The sequence below is a fragment of the Peromyscus californicus genome, unplaced genomic scaffold, assembly GCF_007827085.1.
Source record: "Peromyscus californicus insignis strain IS unplaced genomic scaffold, ASM782708v3 Scaffold_4__1_contigs__length_199733344, whole genome shotgun sequence".
Classification (NCBI taxonomy): Eukaryota; Metazoa; Chordata; class Mammalia; order Rodentia; family Cricetidae; genus Peromyscus; species Peromyscus californicus.
The window spans coordinates 58,176,991-58,198,143 of NW_026294562.1; the positions used below are offsets into that span (position 1 = coordinate 58,176,991).

At 54.8% G+C, this 21,153-nt stretch overlaps 1 protein-coding gene across 1 annotated transcript; it reads right to left on the reverse strand.

The window, feature by feature from the left end:
* Positions 1-2,239: 2,239 nt before the first annotated feature.
* Positions 2,240-7,219, reverse strand: Fgf3 (fibroblast growth factor 3). The gene is made up of 3 exons (XM_052714476.1): positions 7,000-7,219; positions 5,120-5,223; positions 2,240-3,093 (listed from the first exon to the last, which is right to left on the reverse strand). Exons 1-3 carry the CDS (start codon positions 7,217-7,219, stop codon positions 2,680-2,682), a joined length of 738 nt encoding a protein of 245 aa, XP_052570436.1. The 3' UTR covers positions 2,240-2,679.
* Positions 7,220-21,153: the final 13,934 nt, after the last annotated feature.

The window sequence follows — 21,153 nt, forward strand, 5'->3', positions numbered from 1 at the left end:
GACTCCTGACAGGTGTTTGACCTCTCAGGGAAAATCTCCAAGGAGACCTTACTCACGGAGCCTGGGTTCCCTGCAGGATGCAGGAGCAGGCAGTGGGAATGGGGGAGAAGGGCTGTTCTTACCATCACCACCCACCTCACCCCTGCCACTCTTCTTCTGGAGCTCTGACCTACTCCAGTCTCCCCCGACGTGAAAGGAAACACAGCTTCCTCACATGCCCGTGCTACCTGTAGGCTGAGGCCTCTGACTCCCAGGAGTTAGGGTGACTTTGAACCTGGGAGCTGATCTGCCCCGTCTGCATTTGTCAGTATGGGATCTTCTTCCTTTTAGGGTCACCCAAGGCCAGTCAGCCAGGCCTGGAGCAAATGTCACAGCTGCATTGGGGTGTGGTTCAATGGCCTGTGTGGCATGCTCTAGACCCCAGATCCCATCCCTAGCACCCCAAAACACACACACACACACACACACACACACACACACACACGCACGCACCCCACACACAAAATCACAACCAACCAAACAAACAAACAAAAAAGAGAAACAAACAAAATATCACCAACCTGGCTTAAACAGCAGAAATGTATTATGTCACAGGCTGAAGGCCAGAAGTCCAAGGTCATGGAGTGGACGAGGCTAGCTCCTTCTGAGGGTTGAAGGAGCCTCCAGCTACTTAGCTGTGGAAGCTTCACCCTGACTCAGCCCCCAGGTCCAAATATATTCTCACCAGTGGGATGCTCTGAGTGTCTTTGTGTGCCTCCCCATGGGTCTCCTCTGGGTGTGTCCCCCTACCCCATACCACCTATGACCAGATCTCTCCATCAGGACCCTAACGGCTTGGGGTGGTGCCTTCCCTGAGCCTGCATGACTTCCTATAAGCAGCACACATCTAGTACAACCCCTCTTAGAAAAGGCTTTGTTGTGTCAGCCGGGGTCAGGTGGTCAGGATCCGGACTGAGCAGGACATGAATGTACTCTTCTCTCCCTCCTAACCCAGGCCTGGTGTGAAGCCACTGGCCTCTCAAGGGCAGGGGACAGACCCCTGAGAAGATGGTCAGCTGCAGAATAGTAGCTAACAGACACCCCCCCCCCCATCCTCCCACCCCTTCCCAGGGGCTGCTGAAGTGCCTAGCTCATTCTGGGAAAAGTAAGCCCTGTCACCATTGTCACCCTGGATGCCAGTTCAGGGAACAAGTCTGGGGACTGGGGCCTGCTGAGGGGCTGGAGCTGTATCTACCTGTGCTGATGCTGGGGTCAGCTCCATAACAAACTTCTCACAGAGCTGAGGCTGGTGAGAGCCTGGAGCCCTGGAGGTGGGTAGCAAGAACGAAGGGAGGGATGGGACCTCTGCCTGAAGTGCTTCACCTGCTAAAAACAGCCCCCAGAGGGACACATCACTTCTAGGGTAGGATGCTTCCTCTCCATGGCCAACCTGACTGGATTCACAATCACTTAGGAGACACACCTCTGTGCTTGTCTGTGAGGGTTTCCAGAAAGGTTTAACTGAGGGGAGACCCGCTCTGAATGTGGGTGGCACCATCCCATGGGCTGGGGTCCCAGATTGAATACAAAGAGGAGAGAGTGAGCTGAGTACCAGCGTTCCTCTCTCTCTGCCCCTTGACTGTGGATGCCATGTGACCAGCTGCCTTGGGTCCTGTTGCCATGGCTTCCCCCCCCCCCCCCCCCCCCGTGATGGACTGTACCCTCGAACCATGAGCCTAAAGGAGAAAGAGCCAAGCACCTCATCTCTCTCTCTGATGAGCCCCAGCATGCCCCTCTCTGCTTCCTGCTCCATGGAGATGTGAGCAGGCCGCCGCACGCTTCTGCCGCCACAGCCTCGGTCTGCCCTCATCACCACACCTTCCCCTCACATGAGGGATTGTGTTTTTCAGACTGTGAGCCAAAGTAAATCCCTTCTCCTATATGAAGCATCTTGTCTGGTGTTTGGTCACATCAATGAGGAAATTAACACAAGGGAGGGAGGGGATCCTAAAACTGAGCAAACCTCTTTTCTCCTCTCGATCCACACAGACAATACACTCGGAAACACACTTCACACATACACGGAAGCCAGGAAGTCAGAAGTCCAGGGTCAGTGTGTGTGCATGCCTCGTACACACACATCCTCTTGGGAATATAGCAACACTCTTCTATACACACTTGTGGATATTTGCAAACACAAGAACTCATGAACACATGCACATGCATGCATGCAGCACCTCAGCCCTTTCTCTGTACATAGCCTGCAGACCACTGCCTTCCCCACCCTCAGCAGAAGTCTCCGTTGGAGCCTCAAGGTGTCCTCAGCCTGTATCCCAGCTGTTAAATAGCAAGACAGGGTGACACATTCAATGTTTGAAACATAGCCCCTTCCACTGTCCACTGCCTCAGGTTGCCAGGACTGCCTGCCATTGGCTGGGCTCCACCAGGGCTTTGGGTCACCCCTGCAATAAAAGCTCCCTCCCATGTAATCCCACATACATCTTGAACTTCGAGTCCTCCAGGGGCTTTGACTCAAGCCCCTCAGTGGCTGGCACTTGCTCTTTGAAAGTCACTAAGGACAAGCAAGTTCTTGGTCCCCCAAGCAGCCAACCCATGACAAGGGTGGGGAGATCAGGCCTCCAAGAGGATGATCCTGGGTGCCTGTGGGGGTTGACCTCAGAGAGTTCTTAGGGTGACCACTCAGGCCACAGCCAGTTCGCCTGTCTCCCGATGGGTGCCTGGAGTGGCCCTAGGAGACAAGGGTTCCGTCTTGCCATGGTCTCCTGGGCTCTGCTTCTTCTGCCGCCGTTGTCTGGGCTGGCTGCCCTCTCCTGGGGCTCGTGGCTGGCTGCTCTGAAGCAGCCGCACCATCTCATGGTCCTTGTGGCCCAGCACTCGGGGCAGGAAGAGGGAGGACTTCTGTGTGCGGCGGGTCTTGAAGCCCCTGCGTGGCCGACCCTTGCCATTCACAGACACGTACCAAGGTCTCTGGGCACCAGGTTGCCGCCGAGCCCCCGGCCCGCTGGGCCTTGTGCGATACAGGCGGGAGGCATACGTATTGTAGCCCAGCTCATGGATCCGCTCCACGAACTCGCACTCTGCGTTGTAGTGCTCCTGTGGGACAGAGGCCACAGATAACAGCCGTGGAGGCCATGTTGTCAACAGGACCATACCTCCCCAATGCCTCCTACTCTCCTGAGGCTGCCTGGACCAGCTGTCCACACTTGCCAATGTCTATGCAGCCTAGCCAGCTTACCTTTCCCAAGACTATGCCCTGCTCCAAGTGACTTCCCTCCACTAACCCTCCTGAGGACGAAGGGCAGTTTACCCTTTTGCTGTAGCCTCGCACTGGGCTCAGTGCTTGGAGTGTGGTAGATAGAGCATGATGGAGGTGGTTGAATGGGTGTGTTGGTGAGTGGATGGATAGGTGGATGGATGGGTAATAGATGGGTAGATGGATGAGTGTGGGGTGAATAGATGCGTGGGTGGGTGGGGCATTGGTGGGTGGATGAGTGGGTGTGGGGGTGGGTGGGTGGATGGATGGATGGGTGGCTAGATAACTGGTACATAGGTGGATGGATGGATGGACAGATGATGGGTTGAGTGGTTAGGTGGGTGGATGGTAGATGTCTGGTTGGATAGATGGTTGGGTGGGTGGATGGGTGCATAGGTAGAAGGATGGATGAGTGGATAGATAGCTGGCTGAGTGGATGGATGGATAGATGGATAGGTGGATGGGTGGATGGTAGACAATGAACAGACCGGCTGGAGGGCAGAGAAGCTACAGGCCAGTCATCGAATCCCAAGGCTGTTGCAGCTCCAGGTGCGAAGGGACAAGGCCTGTGTGACAAGGTGCTGCTTCTGGGATTAGGCAGCAGGAGGTGAGGTGAGGTGTGTGTTGAAGACAGCAACTCAAGGAGCACACCTGAGGACGTGGAGATGAATTGGATATGGGGCTAAGAGAGGAGGAGGTCCATCATGGCTCCTGGTTGACTCAGCTGAGACCATGAGCAGGAGTGAAGGGTGTGCTGATTTCAGTGTGTGTCGGGGGAAGGATGCTGCATTCTGCCTGCTCCTGTAGCATTGGAAGTTCTGGGCAGCTGTGATCTATGACTTAGGGAGATGGAGACTGATTGTGGGGCTGCCACTGGCCTGTGGATGCAGCACATAGGCAAACACGCTGGGCACTCAGGGAGTCAGGGACAGGCCTGCAGGAGAAGCCTGAAAGAAGCTGGGGCCTTATATCCAGGTCTGTCTGCAAGTTTTTGAGACCATCTCTGATGGGGTCTCTGGAAAGTGCTACTCTAGCCAGCTGGACCCCTGACCTCACCATCCCCTGCTTCCCCGAAGCCAGGAAACCACAGTCATGTCCCCACACCACTATGCTCTTCCCTGTGGGCAGGAAGATACGAACTGTCACTGAGGACACCTGAGACCTCAGCTCATAGCAGAGTTTCTGGGGGAGGGCCAGGTTCATATATAAAGTCAGCTGAGTTCACTCCCACTAGAGTGGGACAGGATGCAGGGTCCAAGAGGTGGGGAAATGCCCAGCCCAGCCTCAGCGGCTGGGACCCGCTGCTGGGCCAAGGGTGTGTGTCCATCACACCTCAGGAGTGTGGAGGCACCTGAGCATCTGCTTCCAGGTGGCCCCAGGGAATGCCCTGTTTCCTCCCCCCAGTGCTGGGATGACCAGACAATACTTTGGCCAGTTTTGATACATGGGTGCTGGGGACCCGCTCAGGTCCTCAGGCTTACAGCCATTTCTCCAGCCCTTCAGTCCCCTCCTAAGTCAGAGAGCTCTTGCCTTCCCAACCTGAGAACAGGCCAAGCACCCGTCCACAGATGCAGGGCAGGATTGCTCTGACCTCCTCTCCCTCAAGTGCCCAGCTATCTTGGGTTATTCACGTGCATGGAGGTCTGGGACCCCGCTGCCATGCTATCCTATCAGTGTGACTCAGAGAAAGAGACTGACTTCAGACAGGTTGGACAGGCATTCAGAAGCCCAGGGATCTGGACCAGCTTGAGTCTGGCATGACCTAGGGCCAAGCATTCTACCGCTCATGTCCCTTCTGGCCCCCAACCAGATGTTCAAGCCAGATGGCTACTCCATCGGCACCTGCCCACTAGTGATGGGACTCACCGAAGCGTACAGCCGTCCTCTCTTGTTCATGGCCAGGTACCGCCCAGAGAAGAGCCCTTTGATGGCCACCACGCCCACTTCCACCGCAGTAATCTCCAGGATGCCTGGAAAGAGTCAGGAAGGGTCCGTCACCTGCCCTGCCTGAGCAGAACCTCAGCCTGTGCTAACACTCACCAGCTAAGGAAGCTGGGACAGGAGGGCAGCCACGACCGACCAGCAGGTCATGGTGGAGGGGTTGGAAGTCCTGGTAGGAAGAAAGCATTGGACAGGAGGTGAAGAAGAGGACATTCAGCCACTGTGCCAAAGACATGAATCCTAACCCCGGAAGACGACACAATGGGGGTGTTCTGCCCCTGTTAGGCACCTTGGGTGCAACAAAGGCAGACAGACTCAGTCTGTATTCGGTGCGTTCTTGTGAATCAGCTGAGGCCGAGGACAAGTGACTTGTCCAAGGCCACACATAATGGTTCGGGGGATCCAAACCCCGGGGCAGATGGAGCTCCAGAAGAGGAGGTGTCTGAGACTCCTGTGGAAGCCAGTGCTTAATGCAGTCCAGCCAGAGTGCTACCTCCACTGGCAGGCAAGGGATTCAAGTACGAGTGCTCAAAGGTAGTCTGGGGCAGAAGCGCCTAGGTGCTGAGGGAAGGTGCCCGGGGCTCACCCAGGCCCAAGAGTAGGTACAAAAATTAACAGTCCCCGAGCCCAGATGGCAGAGTAGCCGCCAAGAATGACCACCTGAGTTCGCTTCCCGGACCCACATGGTGAAAGTAGAGAACCATCTCCAGCAAGTGTCCAACGACCTCCATATGTACATCGTGGCACACAAATAAAATGTGAAACCAACCAAAAAATCCTCCAAGCGCCTTTCCCGTGAACAGGATAGTGCTTTTGGGAGGGGAGGCCAATGTCCGTTGGAATAGTGGGTCGAGGACTCACTCCCTTTCCAGGGAGCGCGTGGCGCCCGCCCGGGACCCAGCATAGTTCAGATAACCAGGACCAGTTGAGGTTCTACCGTAGCCACGGTTTGGAGGGGTGCAGGGTGCGGCTTCTAGATCTGGTGCCAGAAGAGTACCCGCCTGGGTGCTCCCAGGGGCGACTGTGAAAGTGCCCCTCCTCTGCATCTGGGGCCGCCCCGGACCAGGCAATTGGGGAGGGGGTGTGCGTGAGGAGCCCCGCGCTTCAGGCCAGGCAGGGGCTGGTCCCCAGGACGCCCCCGCGAGGCTGCGGCTTTGAAGGAGGAAGCTGCGGTTCCTGCAGCCGCCCGCGCCCCCCGCTCAGCTTCCTGAGCCCCGGGCGCGGTGAGCTCTGCAAGGCCTCCCTCCCACGCGGCGCTCAACGCTCCGGGTCGAGCTCGGCTCACGTGTACCGCACCCACCGAGCCAAACCCTGGAATCGAGACCGGTGCTGGGTTTGGTCTAGCCGAGCGCGGGCCGTGAGTGCATGCCAGCTGCATCCAAAACACGCGGGGACGCCTGTCCTGTCGCGCGCTCGCCTGCAGGGCGCTGGACGAGGGGCAAGCCCCTCGCCGGACGCCGCGTCGCGGAAACCGAGCTCTGCCCAGGGGAGTGTCCTTGGAACATCGTCTAAGAGCAAGAAGGACGGCAGGGACTGGCCATGCTCCCCGGGGTCGTCAAAACAATAAAGAGGGCGATAAATCCTTGTCCAGCGGCTTTTCACTGAGAAATACAAATGTGTCAGAACCGTGGTCGCCTCCCGCGCAGTCCCTGGGGGAGCATGACGGGCGAGGCATGTCGCTGGGATCCGTAGCTGGGACCGAGGCATCGTCTTCGGACCAACCTCAGCTCTGCTCCCACCTGGGACGCCGCGACAGGGGGTCGAGCCCGCCAGTCCCTCCCGCCCACCTCTGGCCGGACACTCACTGTAGGCGCTGTTCTCCAGGCTGCCGTTCACGCGGCCGCTCGGGTGCAGCTGGAGGTGGTACTTGGTGGCGCAGTAGAGCTTGCGGCGCCGGGGCGCCCCGCCGAGGTGCTCGTAGACGCCGCCACGGCCGCCTGCATCGCGCCGCAGCCGCGTCCCGGGCCCCGTCGCGGGCCAGCCGGGTTCCAGCAAGCTGAGCAGCAGAAGCCAGATCAGGCCCATCCCGGCATCGCGCCCGCCGGCGGCGGCGGCTGCGCCAGCGCGGGGCTCACGGAAGGCGCGGCGCTGGGAGCACACGCCCGCGAGCCAGGCTGTGCGGACTGCGGCTGGGAGGGAGAGAGAGGGAGAGGAGGACGGAGAAGAGGTGGGGGACAGGGGAGGGAGGAAGTCAAGGAGGGAGGGGAGACAAGGAGAGATGGGGAGAAAGTGGAGATGCAGAAAGGATCCGGTGGAGAGAGGGAAAGAGGGATGGGGAGAAGGTGCGGAGAAAGAGGAGAGGAAGGTGGAGAGAGAAGCCTTCGAATTTTCACCCAGGAATGGGGGGAGTGTTCCCTTGCCGCACACGGCTCTGAAGAAAGGGCGCTCGGCAACAAAAGGCAGCCGTGGTCCCCGGCAGGGGCGCGGGGCTCAGGCCGGGCGTCGCCTGCTCACAGCGCCCCGGCCAGCGCCGTCGGGCAGCCGTTCCTCCACCGCGCGCCCTGCGCCCCCTCCCGCCTCTGAAAGGTCCCCGCCCCGCCCCCGCCCCCAGACCAATTATGCCTCGGAAAATTATAGAGCGAGGCCTAAAGGCAGCCGCCCCAGGCCCTGTCACCCCCTCCCGCCTTACATCAATCCTGGGTGCACAATGGGACCGCGGATGACTGATGTCTGCGCAAACAACTTGCGGGGAAGTCTAGCTGACAAACGCTCCTGAAGGGCGGCGCCTAATCCAGAGCGATTGCGGAGGGCGGCGCGTGGGGAACCCGGGGTTGGGTCTGTGCAGGTCGCTGCTCTCATATGAGCAGCTCGTCCTCAGCTGCCCAGTCTTGTGGCCCAAGGGCCCAAAGGACTCTTTATGTTGGAGTTTCCTACCTGACCGGAAGGCACTAAGGGAAGTATGCACACCTTGAACAGGAGTGATCTGTCCCAACGGTGGTCCACAGAGGGGACTGGGCAGATTGGAGCTGGGACAATAGAGTCAGAGAGCACTAGAGCCGAGAGTCCTGGAGGCGCAGGCAGAGACAGAAATGGGAGTTGGGGAGGCAGGTGACAAATCCACTCGAAGAGATAGAGAGATGCAGATGAGCAAAAGAAGAGAAGCGGGAGAAGATGCCACAAAGGACCTCAGCATACCCACCTGGCAGACTGAGCAGGAGTCTAGGCTCAGCTTCCTGGGCCCTGGGCTCTTGATTTCAGTTCCCTATCTGCTAGGGGCCTCAGAGAAGGACATCCCGTGGTGTCAGAAGAGGTCTCACCCCACCTGGCCAGCAACTACCCTCATATAGGGGTGCTCTGGTGAGGTTACCCTGAGGGCCCACTGGCCTGGGTCACAGCATTGCCTCCCAAGTTGATCCTGAGCTCTGGGGAGAGTCAAGTGGGAGGCCCCCTATGATGTGAGATGCCGAGGAGTGTTGGGGGGACTTCCATGGTAAGGAAGCTGTTAATAGCACACACTGGGGCGTTTTCCACCTGAGACCTCATACACAGGGCAGCAGGTCCTCAGTGAGACCTCTCCAGCATGCTGAGTACACATGCCCCCCGACAGCTGAGCATCCTAATGATCTCCCAGAGCCTCTGTTCTGGCCGGGGTCTGCAGACTCTCTGCCCCAGGACAGGCTCCTGAGAACTCTTGAACAGTCTAAAGACTAAGGCACAGAATTGCTAAAGCCCTGGAGTCAGGCATTGATAGAACCTGCTTTATAGGGGACAGGGACAGCTGTCAGGACAGATGGGTCGGCAGGGCAATTTGCCCTGTGTCTTGATGACCAGCACTGGGCTGGCACATCTGGCTGCCCAAGCTCGTAATGACACAGAAGAATCAGGAGGACATCGCCTCTCTGAATGCCTTTAGCACAGCTCCTGGAGCCAGTTACTGCCCTGTGCCTGGATAAGAGAAGCCCTGTGCCAGGTATGGTGGGACAGGACTGCCATCTCAGCACTCAAACTGTGGAAGTGGGATGATCCTGGAGTTCAAGGCTAGCCTCAACCACAAAGCAGATGTGAAGCCAACCTCTGCTTTGAGACCTTGTCTTAAAAACAAACAGACAGACAAACAAACAAAGCTAAGAAGGGTCAGGAGAGATGGCTCATTGGTTAAGAGCACTGGCTGGTCTAGCAGAGGACCTGGGTTCAGTTCCCAGCATCCACATGGTGGCTCACAACTGTCTGTAAAATGTTATAACAGATCTGACATCATCTTCTGGTCTTTGAGGACACCAGGCATATAGCTGATACAAATACCTACACGTAGACAAACAAATAAACAAACAAACAAAACCTCAAACCCAAAACCCATACACACAAAAGTAAATAAACACACACACACACACACACACACACACACACACACACACACAAAGAAGGAAGGAGAGAGTGGGGGTCCTGGGGAGACAGTGTGATGTTTTGCTTTGTTGGTGTCTAGGAGGAGCCAGAGGAATCCCACTGGACAGACAGCCTGGCCTCAGAGCCTCTCTCCTGATCCATGTCTGGACCCCCACATTTCCTGTTGGGTGTGTCCTTTACTCTGTCTTCTCCTGGACAGCCCAGTGCACTGTAGCTCCCCAAATGCATTCCTGAAGTGAATGAATGGGCTGCCCATACAATGTAGCCCTCTGAGACTTCGACTTCCTCGGTATATGAAATTCTAAGTCCAGGTGAGAAACTCAGTAGAGCGTCCCCTACTAAGATCCCTGCCACTGCCACCATCACTGACCAGATCGTGGCACCACCACAGGGACCTCAGGTGCCTTTGAGAGTAAAGGACTTCAGTGGCCCAGCAGGTGATCCAGCCCAGGCCCTCCCTCTGATCCTGGCTGACTTTGGCCTGTTCCTCAATTGTCCCTAAGGCATCCACACTCCTGACCCAGGGTCTTCCTCTGTGCCCTATACAAGTGTCCATGGGTCCTTCTACCCACCCTCCACCCTATAGTTGGAAGGAACTGCCTTCACCCCTACCTCAGACCCCACCCCAACTCATTCCCTGTGATGGAGGCCTTGGTGTAGGTAGGAATGTACCCCCTGCTCATATCCCTAGCCTGCTTCCTACAGCCTTCTCTTGTCCAGTGAGGGTTTCCTGCATCTCTAATCACCTGCCTTCTTGCCCTTGGATGTCTCCAGACCCTCCCCCTCAGGCTATGGATGGACCCACTGCTTGGCCTCAGATGCTGCCCCCCTCCCCACAGGGAGCCTGAGTGTGTGTTGTGCTGGACCAGAGCTGGGCCTCCATTGCCGTCTCCCTGGGCTGGGCTGGGCTGTCCTCATACAGAGCAGAGCCTAGCAGAGCATGCAGGGGGTGGGGGGCATAATATGGTAATGGACACCCTGTTAATTGCTTCCAAATGGCCAATTGCAGCCGTTTGACTAATTGGTCTCTTCCAGCTCCCCCTCTCCTGGCCTGGACACCCCCAGACCTGGCCCAAGCCTATTTAACACCGTTTCCAGGGCCTCTGTTCCGGAAGCTCCCTCCTTGGTCTCTCTTGGCCTGGACCTCCACCTCCAGCTCCTGCACCTAGAGAGAGAGCTAAGGAGAGGAGGGCCAGGGACAGTGTGCCCTGTGATCTCCTCGGCTTTTGGCCCCAAACTCACTCTGTACTCCACCATCAAAAGCAGGGGGAAAGAGACCCAGCCTGCTTGTTGGGTGCTGACCCGGAGTCACTGTACCCCTGAAATCCTAAAAGCAGCCCACCTTAGTCCTACCAAGTCAGAGGTGAGCCGACTGGCCCAGGAGCACACAGCGGGGAGATGGGAGTCATCTGTGTGCCTCAGCTGGAGGCATCTTCAACAGGCCAGGGCTGACTTAAGCATCCTTTGTTTGAGTCTGTGGACCTCTGCCTCTGGTTCTGCATGGGTGGTACCCTAAAGCCCAGGCTCTAGTTCAGTGGAGCCCTTCCTGCTTGCTGTGGGGGACTAGCCAGACACCCTCCACAGGTGCAGTGGGGCAAAGTGGGAGAAGAGGAAGGAATCTGGGCCACACAAGGGTGCAGATGGGCTTTTTCAGCCGGCCCAGGACCATGAATGGCAACAGTGTGTTTTCAGACTCTCCCTGATATGGACACACACAGCACAGAAAGGTCCTAAGTCCCATCCCTACCCAGAGCCCTGCCCACATGAGACAGGGTGGACTTCATAAATAGATAAAGGGACACAAGTTCCTAACAGCCAGAGCCTCACCCCAGGCTAATAGGAGTCCACAAACTGAGGTGGTTAAGTTGAGGTGGCTACCTAATGTCCCCCCCCCCCTTTTTTGGTTTTTCAAGACAGGGTTTCTTTGTATAGTTGTCCTGGAACTCAATTTGTAGACCAGGCTGGCCTTGAACTCACAGAGATCTGCCTGCCTCTGCCCTTGAGTGCTGGGATCAAAGGTGTGCACCACCACCACCCAGCTTAATGTGGGGCTCTTAACACCACATGAGAGAGTACCCTTCCCCAACATGCTTAAGAATCTTGGGGTGGGTTCTGCTCCAGATGTGGAAATGAGAGTTTGGGCAACAGGTAGTGGCAAATGGGGGCAAGAGACACCCAGGAGGTAGCTTACAGGGGCCTTCAATTTCCGTCAAACACATTTATTTTTCCTTGTAACTTGTTTGTATTGTTTCAATACTGAAATACTTCATTGAGATATTTAACTTAAAGTGGATACCTCAACTGCTAAAAATAATTATTTTTATTTCACGTGAGTGTGTTCCTGCATGTATGTCTGTGTATCACATGTGTGAAGTGCCCACGGAGGCCAGAGAAGGGTGTCAAATCTCCTGGAACTGGAGTTACAGACAGATGGTTGTGAGCCACCAGGTTGGTGCTGGGACTCAAACCCAGGTCCCCTGCAGGAGCAGCCAGTACTCTTAGCCACTGAGCCATTTCTCAAGCTCTGCCCCTCCCCCCACATACTTTTTTTGAGACAAGGTCTCATGTGGCTCAGGCTGGTCTCAAACTCACCACCTAGCCAAGGATGATTGTGAACTTCTGACCTCCTGATTGCAGCTGGGATTCAGGTGTGCATTACTGTATGCAAGGGTTTCTTTCCTGAAAATTTTAAAACGTTTATTTATTTATTGTGTGTGGGAGGGGGCAGCGGCAGGGGTGTGTGTGTGTGTATCATGGCTTACATTGGAAGGTCAGAGGATGACTGGGTCCTAGTGATTGAACTTGGGTCGTTAAGCTTGGCAGTAAGTACCTTTACTGGATTTACCATCTTGCCAACCCTTTTTTTTTTTTTTTTTTTTTTTTTTTTTTGAGTATTTTCAGTCCCTGGTTGGTTGATTCCTCAGCTACAGAACTCTTGGACACACAGGGTCCACCCACCCTACTGGAATTCCCAGGGTCGGCTGCACTTGAACACCAACCCAGCTGAGATTCTGCCACATGTCTATGTGAAGTGGTCGTGAGCCTATGAACCCGTCCAGGCCTCAGTTTCCTTATCCATTAAATGGAAACAGGCAGCTGGTTGAGGGGTGCACGCCTCTGCTTCTAGCACTTGGGATGTAGAGGCAGGCATCTCTGTGAGCTCAAGGCTAACCTGGTCTAGGTTGCAATTTCCAGGCCAGCTAAGGCTACATAGAGCGACTCTGTCTCAAAACAAAACAAAACATAATGTGGAGACAGGCCTCAGAATTGTGGTAAACTGTAAATGACAGTCTTAGAGAAGCTTTGGGACAGTCTGGCCAGTGGGCTGTGGTCCTTGGTGTGAACATATGGGATGGATTCACAGAAGGATCTGGAAGATAATCAAGACAAGGAGTGAGATCTCCAGAGTAAGGGTATAAGAAAAAGGTGGGATCTGCTGGGTGTGGTGACACACACCTTTAATCTCAGTACTCAGGAAGCAGAGGCAGGTGGATCTCCATGAGTTCGAGGCCATCAAGGCCATCAGGTCTACAGAGTCGACCAGCCAGACTACATTTGAGATCCTGCCTGTCTCCAAATGAACTAAAGTGGGAGGGAGCTCCACTCTCGGGCTGGAGGGAGAGCTCCTGTGGGCTAGGCGAGCACCCCAGCCTGTGAGTGGCTGTTGTTGCTTCAACAACTAACAAGACAGTTACACATTTCCTGAGCTGACACCCGTGAAGCCCAGATGCAGCCAGGGACAGGATTCGGCCCTGGCATCCGGATGGGCTCTGTGGCCCCTGCAGCCAGGGTTGCACAGAAATGGAGAAGGTGCATGAAGAGTCGGGTGTGCGGCCCTTGGGGCGGACTTTAGAACCGGAGGACTTGCTTCTGGCATCTGATACTGAGCCTGGGGCCACCATGCAGATTCTTCTAAGCAAATGATTTAGTACAAACAAGAGTGGCCCTTCCGGAGCTGGGGGAGATGGCTCAGTCGATAAAGAGCTTGATGCACAAGGCTGAGGACCCAAGTTCAGTCCTCACACCCTTGTAAAAGCTGAGCCCTGGGAGGTGGAGACAGGAGGATCACCGGAGCTCCCTGGCCACTAGTTGCTCAGTTCCTGTAAGAGACCCCGTCTGAGAGCAATGTGGGGTTTGGGCTGGAGAAATAGCTCAGAGGGAAAAGCATGTACCATTCTTGTCAAAGACCGAAGTTAGGTTTCTTGCATGGATGCTGGGTGGCTCACAACTGCCTGCTACCTCAGCCACAGGGAGAAGCAAGGTCTCCAGGCTCCAAGGGCACCTGGATTCACACGCACAGATACAGGTGCACATTTGTGCAAGTACATGCACACACACACACACACACACACACACACACACACACACACACACCCCTGTCCTGCTGGGCATGATGGATGCCTACATGTGGGATGGAGTAAGGGTTTCTCAGAGTCCCTTGCTTTGGGGCTACTTCCCAATTCTACAACAAAGCAGACCCTAAAAGATGAATTCAGATCTAATGACTAGATGGCGGGTGGCTTAAGCAAAGCCCCACTTGATTTCAAGAGGGAACCTGGGGCCACCCAGGACATGGCCACTTCATTTGTCCCAAGCATGCACAAGGTAGCTAATTGGCTGACATTGTTCTCTGTTGAATCTCAAATCCTTTGAGGCCTGCATTCTGCGGCAATGGGCTGAGCTCAAGAGGTCCCAGGAGAGTCTGTTCAGAGGTACCTGTGGCCCTCCTGGGCATAGGCTGTCTGGGAGTCACAATGGCCTTTGCCATTGCGCTTTCACCCCTAGCCCTGCACCTCACAAAGCCTCCCTCCCCACAGGGGCAGATCAGGATCGGGAGCCTCCTAGCCTTCCTTGCTTTCCAGGTGAAAAGCAAAGCCATAATCCAATTCCAACACCCTGACCTTTGACCCCCCCATGCCATACTTGTTCTCAGGGTGGGGGTGGGGTGTTCCCTTGGGTGCAGCCCCCCTCCAGCATCCCTGTCAATCTCCCTCCCCTTTTGTCCCTCTGTCCCTACAGCATTTGATATCACCTGGGAGGAAGGAGTGGCCTCCTGACCTCTACAAATTGGCTGCTGTTCCCCCAGACCCCCTGCAGCAGCCTTTAACCCTTCCCTTGCCTGCCCTGCTGGGTCTGCACCGAACCCCGTGGGGCATCAGGGCTGGTGACTGTCTGCCCAAACATCCCTTCATTGGCAAAGAACTCTGCCAGATCGCAGGCCTTTCCCAGTCCTCCCTTCCCACGTGGGAGGGCTTCACAGGAAAGCCTGGGAGACACAGGGTTCCAACATGGAGTCCCAGACAAAGCAGAAGGGAAGTGCTTGGCTACTAGGGCTGACCCCTTGTCTGGTGGCTTATGTCTCCCGAGATGTCAATGTTCCTAGCTACCTTTTCCTGGGGAGCTTGTGTCCCCTCCACACTCGATGGCCTTAGTTACGACACGCCCCCACCCCCATGTTCCCAGATGTAAGATTTTGCTTATGGCTTTTGACTTTCAACTCAGCCTTTCCCAAATCTAGAGAAAGTTTTATAACTTGACACCCACCTGCTGGTGACAGTGCTCAGTCCCAGGGATGGGGACAGTCAGGCACCTGCAGATGTTGCATCCCCTCAGGCTGTTTCTTCCATGCAAACAAGCATATTTATTTATTTGTTTGTTTATTTATTTATTTGGTTTTTCAAGACAGTTTCTCTGTGTAGCTTTGGCACCTTTCCTGAAACTCACTCTGTAGCCCAGGCTGGCTTCGAACTCACAGAGATCTGCCAGTCTCTGCCTCCCGAGTGCTGGGATTGAAGGCGTGTGCCACCACCACCCGGCGCATATTTATTTTTACAGCAACATTGCTAAGGTGTAAGGCACTGGGCACACACCAGTCAGGTTTCTGGCTTAGACATCCTGTCTGTTCAACATTCTGCAGCTGCAACCACTGGCCATTTAGAATGCCATTTTATTTATTTTATTATTATTTTGTTTGTTTGTTTTGCTTTTGAGACAGGGTCTTGTGGTCCCAGGCTGGCTGTGTGGCTGAGGATGACCCTGAACTTCTGATCCCCCTGCCTCTGCTGCTGAACATCATTACGCTGTGTGTTGCAGTGCTGGTGATCCAACCCAGGACCATGCAAGCACTGCACCAACTCTATGAGAGAGCTGTTTAATCTCCTCTCCCCACCCCTCAATCATTCACATCACCCCTTCTCTCCGACCCCAGCGGCTCTCAGTGCCCATCACCCGCTTCATGCATTTATCTGCTCACGTAGTTCATACCAGAACTCTTCTTCTGCAGGGCCGCTTGTGAACTAGACCTTTTCCCTTGAATCAAGGAAAGAGCATACTTCCCTCCCCAGCTCTCCTCAGCTCCCATAACCACCCACAGGTTGCTAGTAGCTTGGTGGTGGTGGGCCTGACCCTTACCTGAGGCTCCCAGAGTGTTTGTATGGAGTTCTTCAGGGCCCAGCCAGGCTGGCCTGGCTTTATCTGAGCCTGGACTCTGAAGCCCAGAGTTGATCCTTTTGGGGAGGCTCTTGAGAGACTGCCAGTTCTAGCTGGCCTGACCATATTGCTAAGTGAGTCACATCATCTGGACAGGATTTGGAATTGCCTGGGAGAGCTCCATGCAGGTCCGTGAGGGTGTTTCCAGAGACGCTTAACCGAGGGGAGGACCCACCCTGATGTGGGGGGCAACATCCCATGGGCCGGGGTCCCAGACAGAATTATAAAGAGAAAGTGAGTTGGGCACCAGCATTCAACTTTCTGCTTCCTGACTGTGGATGCTGTGTGATCAGATCCCTTAAACTCCTGCCACGGCTCTCCCTCAGCATGAGGGACTGTGTCCTCAGAACTGTGAGCCAAATCAAGCCACTTCCTTCCTGCCTGCCTGCCTGTTTTCCTCCCTGCCTCCCTTCCTTTCTTCCTCCCTTGCTTCCTCCCCACCTCCGGTCCTCCTTCCTTCCTCTGCTTCTGTCAGGTGTTTCTTCACAGTAGTGAGAAAGGTGACTACCGCACTGAGGGACCGGCAGATTGGGCAAGGACAGTGCACCCTGTAAGGCTGCCGGAGGTCTTTCACAGAACAAGCCAGGCAGGGCCCCCACTGGGTCCTAGGCCTATCCTCCCCTCCTGCACAGCCCCAGCTGCGGGGGGAGGCTGGCCTCCCTGACTCAGTGTCTTCTCCCACTTCTTTTCATGTCCACATACGGGGAACTGGATAGCTCTGGAAGCTTCTCCACCCACAGGCAGTTCTTCTCACTGGGCCTAGTCTGCCGCTGTGATAAACACTGCCGGAGAGCAGCTTGGAGGAGGAATGGGTATATTCCAGCTTGTACTCCCAGGAAACAGTCCATCAGGAAGGACGTCAGGACAGGAATTTGGAGGCAGCAATTGTGGAGGAATGCTGCTTGCTGGCTCGCGCTGTGGCTGGTGTTCAGTCTGCTTTCTTTCCTTTGTTTTCTTTTTGTTTTTTTGTTTGTTTGGTTTGTTGTTGTTGTTTTTGTTGTTTTTCAAGACAGGGTTTCTCTGTGTAGTCCTGGAACTCACTCTGTAGACCAGAATGGCCTTGAACTCAGAGATCCACCACCTCTGCCTCCCAACGGCTGGGATTAAAGGCGTGCGCCACCACAGTCCAGCTTCAGCCTGCCTTCTTACACAGCCTGGGCACACCTCCGCAGGACTGGCACTGCCTCCAGTGGCTAGGCCTCCCACATCAATCATCAATTAAGACAGGTCCTCACAGACATGGCCTTAGGCCAAGCTGATGGAAGCAAGCTGAGGGGCCCTCTTCTCAGCTGACTTTAGCTTGTGTCAAGTTGGTAACACTTGACATAAATAAAACTTACCAGAACACCACTTCAATTAACCTAATCAAGATGATCTCCCACAGCTGACAAACAAGATTTGTTAAGGAGCCTTCTGCCCACTCAGGCTGTGCTGGTCAAGGAGCCACGGGTAGAGCTGTTTTCTGCCTTTAGGGCTCCCGGGGTTCCTCATACATCTGAGGAAAGAAGGTACCAGTATAAGTACTCAGCTTTGTATAAGCTATCTTTGCCCCAGGATGAGACTCCATCACGGCTCCTGAGATGGGGAAGTGACTGGAAAGTCGTGGAGCCAGGGGCTGCCCTGTTTGGTAAGGGCACATTTGTTTCTCCCTGGGCCCTTAGTGATGGGCAGGGCAAAGTCCACCTGGGAGGATGTCTGAGGGAGGGACAGCCTTTCTCTCCACCAGCCTCTTGTGTGGGCTCCCTTTCCACACCTGGCTCCTCCTTCCTGTCTCCAGGACGGCTTGCCGAGAGCCCGCTCAGCACCTGCACCTGTCTGGAGTGGCTTGCCTCCCTTCAACTCTCCCTACCTAGAATCCCCATGACTAAATGGTCAGGGGCCTGGAGTTGGCTAGGCCCATGTGATCTTAAAACCTGTGGCGTGCTCCGCTCCTCAAAGCACCCCAGGAAGCAAGGACAGTGTCTCCACTGTACAGATGAGGAACCTGGGCACTGAGCTGTCCAGGAGCGGGTCATTCTGAGCCAGAGTCTGGTTTTCTCTCTGTGTGTATGTATACATGTCTGTGTGTGTTGTGTGCTCATGCATGTGTGTGCTTACATATGTGGAGGCCAGAAGCCAACATATAGCATCTTCCCCAATCACTTGCCACCAGAGAGATACAGTCTCTCACTGAACGTGGAGCTCAAAGATTCAGTTATATCAGCGGACCAGTGAGGCCTGGGGATCCTCTCGTCTCTCCTCCCTAGAAGTGCTCCACTATGCCTGGATTTTTACATCCATTCTGGGCATTTGAACAGCATGCTTGTACAGCAAACACTTTACCAACTGAGCCATCTCCCTGGCCCTTAGTCTGACCCACTGCACTGTGCCAACTGTGTGGAGGACCCCTGGGAACGCATCTGAGAGAGGTGGCCTTTTATGCACAGCTCTCTTGTGCATACCAGGACTCAACAGCCAGGACCACAGAAGCTGTTCGTCAGCTTCCTTTGCACCCCAAGGCTGCCAGTCCTACCCCAGAAGGGTTTGATTTGGTGCTGGGGGAACCCTGCAGCTCAGTGTATATTAATATCTCTGGAGCTTTGCAGTGCACTGGCCCTTCAGCAGCTCACAGACTCTGAGACTCTGGGAAATGCTCGATTGAGTTACACACCACACAGCCCACTGCCCAGCCTCTGCCTCCTTCGTCACATGAGGTCACAGTGTCCCTTTGCGTGGGTCCGGTTACCCACCGGACATTCCAGCATGCCCAGAGAAATGCCATTCTTCTTTTGGGGACCGCCGAGCATCAAAGCCCTGCGCAGATGACTCTTATTCGCTGGGAAGAGATAATGGCTTCTTGCTTCCATGCAGGCACCCGACCACAGCTCGAGAGTCCAGCAGGAATTTGGAAGTGACACTTTAAAGAAAGTCATTCATGGGGAAATGAGTTATTTTTGTTGCAAAGACAATGGAGTCGGTGGACTTTAGAGTGAACAGAGAAGAAAGGTCGCTCCCGCCCCCCACCCCTCCCTGCCAATCACTCTGGCTCCTGGGTTTTGTGTCTTCTTTGGCCTCAGGTAATGACTGGTGTCATGTTTTCAAGTGAAGATGTGGATATATCTTGTCCTCCATTTGAGAAGATCCACACACGATTCCTTGCGCTTCTGGTTTCTGCTCTTGTGTTCCCCGAGGGGCACACAGTCCTCACTCTCTGAGCCCTTCAGTGAAAGGTCCTGAAGGAGGCCGTGGGTCCGTCCAGGCAGTGTTCCACCTCCGCTAGGAGTACTGCCCTCCGCTGCTGAGCACCTGCAGGCAGGGGGCTTGAGTTCTCTGAGCTTCAGCTTTTCTGAAAAGGAGCTGTGGCTGGTCCCTGCCCACTAGGATGGTTATGGGATTAAATGGGCTAATATTTATTTATTTGAAACAGGGGCTTGCTGTGTTGGCCTGGATGGCCTAGAACTTGCTGTGTGGACTAGGCTAGCCTCGAATTTATGGAGATCCATCTGCTTCCGCCTCATGAGTACTGGGGTTAAGGGCATACCCCACCATGCTCAACAATATGTCTCTATTATTATACATTTGTTATTGACTGACTAATTGATTGTGTGTATGTGTGTGTGTGCCCACATATGCACACCACATGCTGTGTGGAGGTTAGAAGATAATGCTGTTGGGTTGGGTGTGGGATGGAGGAAGGAGTCTCTCCGTTGTTGGCTCGTGCACGCATGCCTGGAATCTCAGCACCCAAGAAGATGAGGCAGGAGGATTGTCATAAGTTGGGAGCTAGTCTCAGCTATATAGAGAGTTCCAGGCCAGCCAAGGCTAAAGTAGAATCCTGTCTCAAAAAGTCAAAAGCTTAAACCCAAACAAATTAACAAAACATTCATGATATAGAGTTGTTAATGTCTGAGAAGCCAGTGCAGACATGATAATCTCTCGGCATGAGGAAGGAGCAGAGGCAGACCTCCATTCAGAAACCTTGAGAACCAGGAGTCCCCTCTGTATGATTCCTTACGGTTGAAGGAAGGCCCAGAGAGGTAAGGACTCAGGAAGGTCACACAGCTCCTCCGGCTTGATTATCCTGGGTTCTATAAGAAAGCAGACTGAGCAAGCCACGAGGAGCAAGCCACGAGGAGCAAGCCACGAGTAGCAAGCCACGAGGAGCAAGCCACGAGGAGCAAGCCACGAGGAGCAAGCCACGAGGAGCAAACCACAAGGAGCAAGCCACGAGGGGCAAGCCACGAGGGGCAAGCCACGAGGGGCAAGCCACGAGGGGCAAGCCTGGAAGCAGCTCTCCTCCGTGGCCTCTGCATCAGCTCCCGTCTCCAGGTTCCTGCCCTGTTAGAGTTCCTGCCTTGGCTTCCCTCAGTGGACTATGGTGCAGGATACGGAAGCCAAACAGACCCTTTCCTCCCCGAGCTTCTACCCACACTACTCATCTTGAAATAGGGAGCAAGAGGACCTAATGCTTTTGGTCTCGGTGTTTCAGCAAAGCGATAGTAACCCCAACTAAGACAGGGAGAAAGGGCTTGTTTTAGCTCACCATTCCAGCTCACGGCCCATCACTACAGGAAACTCAAGGCAGCATGAACTTGAAGCAGCGGCTAATGTCACACCCACACTCCGAGCAGAGAGAAGTGAATTGATCCACACACACTCTAGCAGAATTTTTCTGCTCTTATCCAGTCCAGGACAACCCAGGGCGTGGTGCCTTAGATACTCAGGACGTGTCTTCCCACCTCAGTTAACCTAGAACTACCTACCCCACAAACCAAGCTAACCCAGACAGTCCCTCACTGCCCTGCTCTTCCCAGGTCATCCTAGCTTGTGTCAAGTTAACAAAACTACCACACACACACACACACACACACACACACACACACACACACACACACACCCGTGGGCAATTTAGGAGGTTCACACAGCCCTGGACTGCTGTCTACACAGCCTGCTTCCTCCTGAGCTGACCCGAGTTCACCATGAGTATCGGGGCTGTTGTGTGAACTGTCTGATTGTTAAGCAGCCTCTGGGAAATGTGGTGTCTGTCTCCACTGCTGTTAACAAGCCGGCTTGGGACTCAGCGCATCACCCTGATTCCACCAGTCAGGACAAGCGGAGCCGCTCAGCTCCCTCAGGCTGCTTGGCCA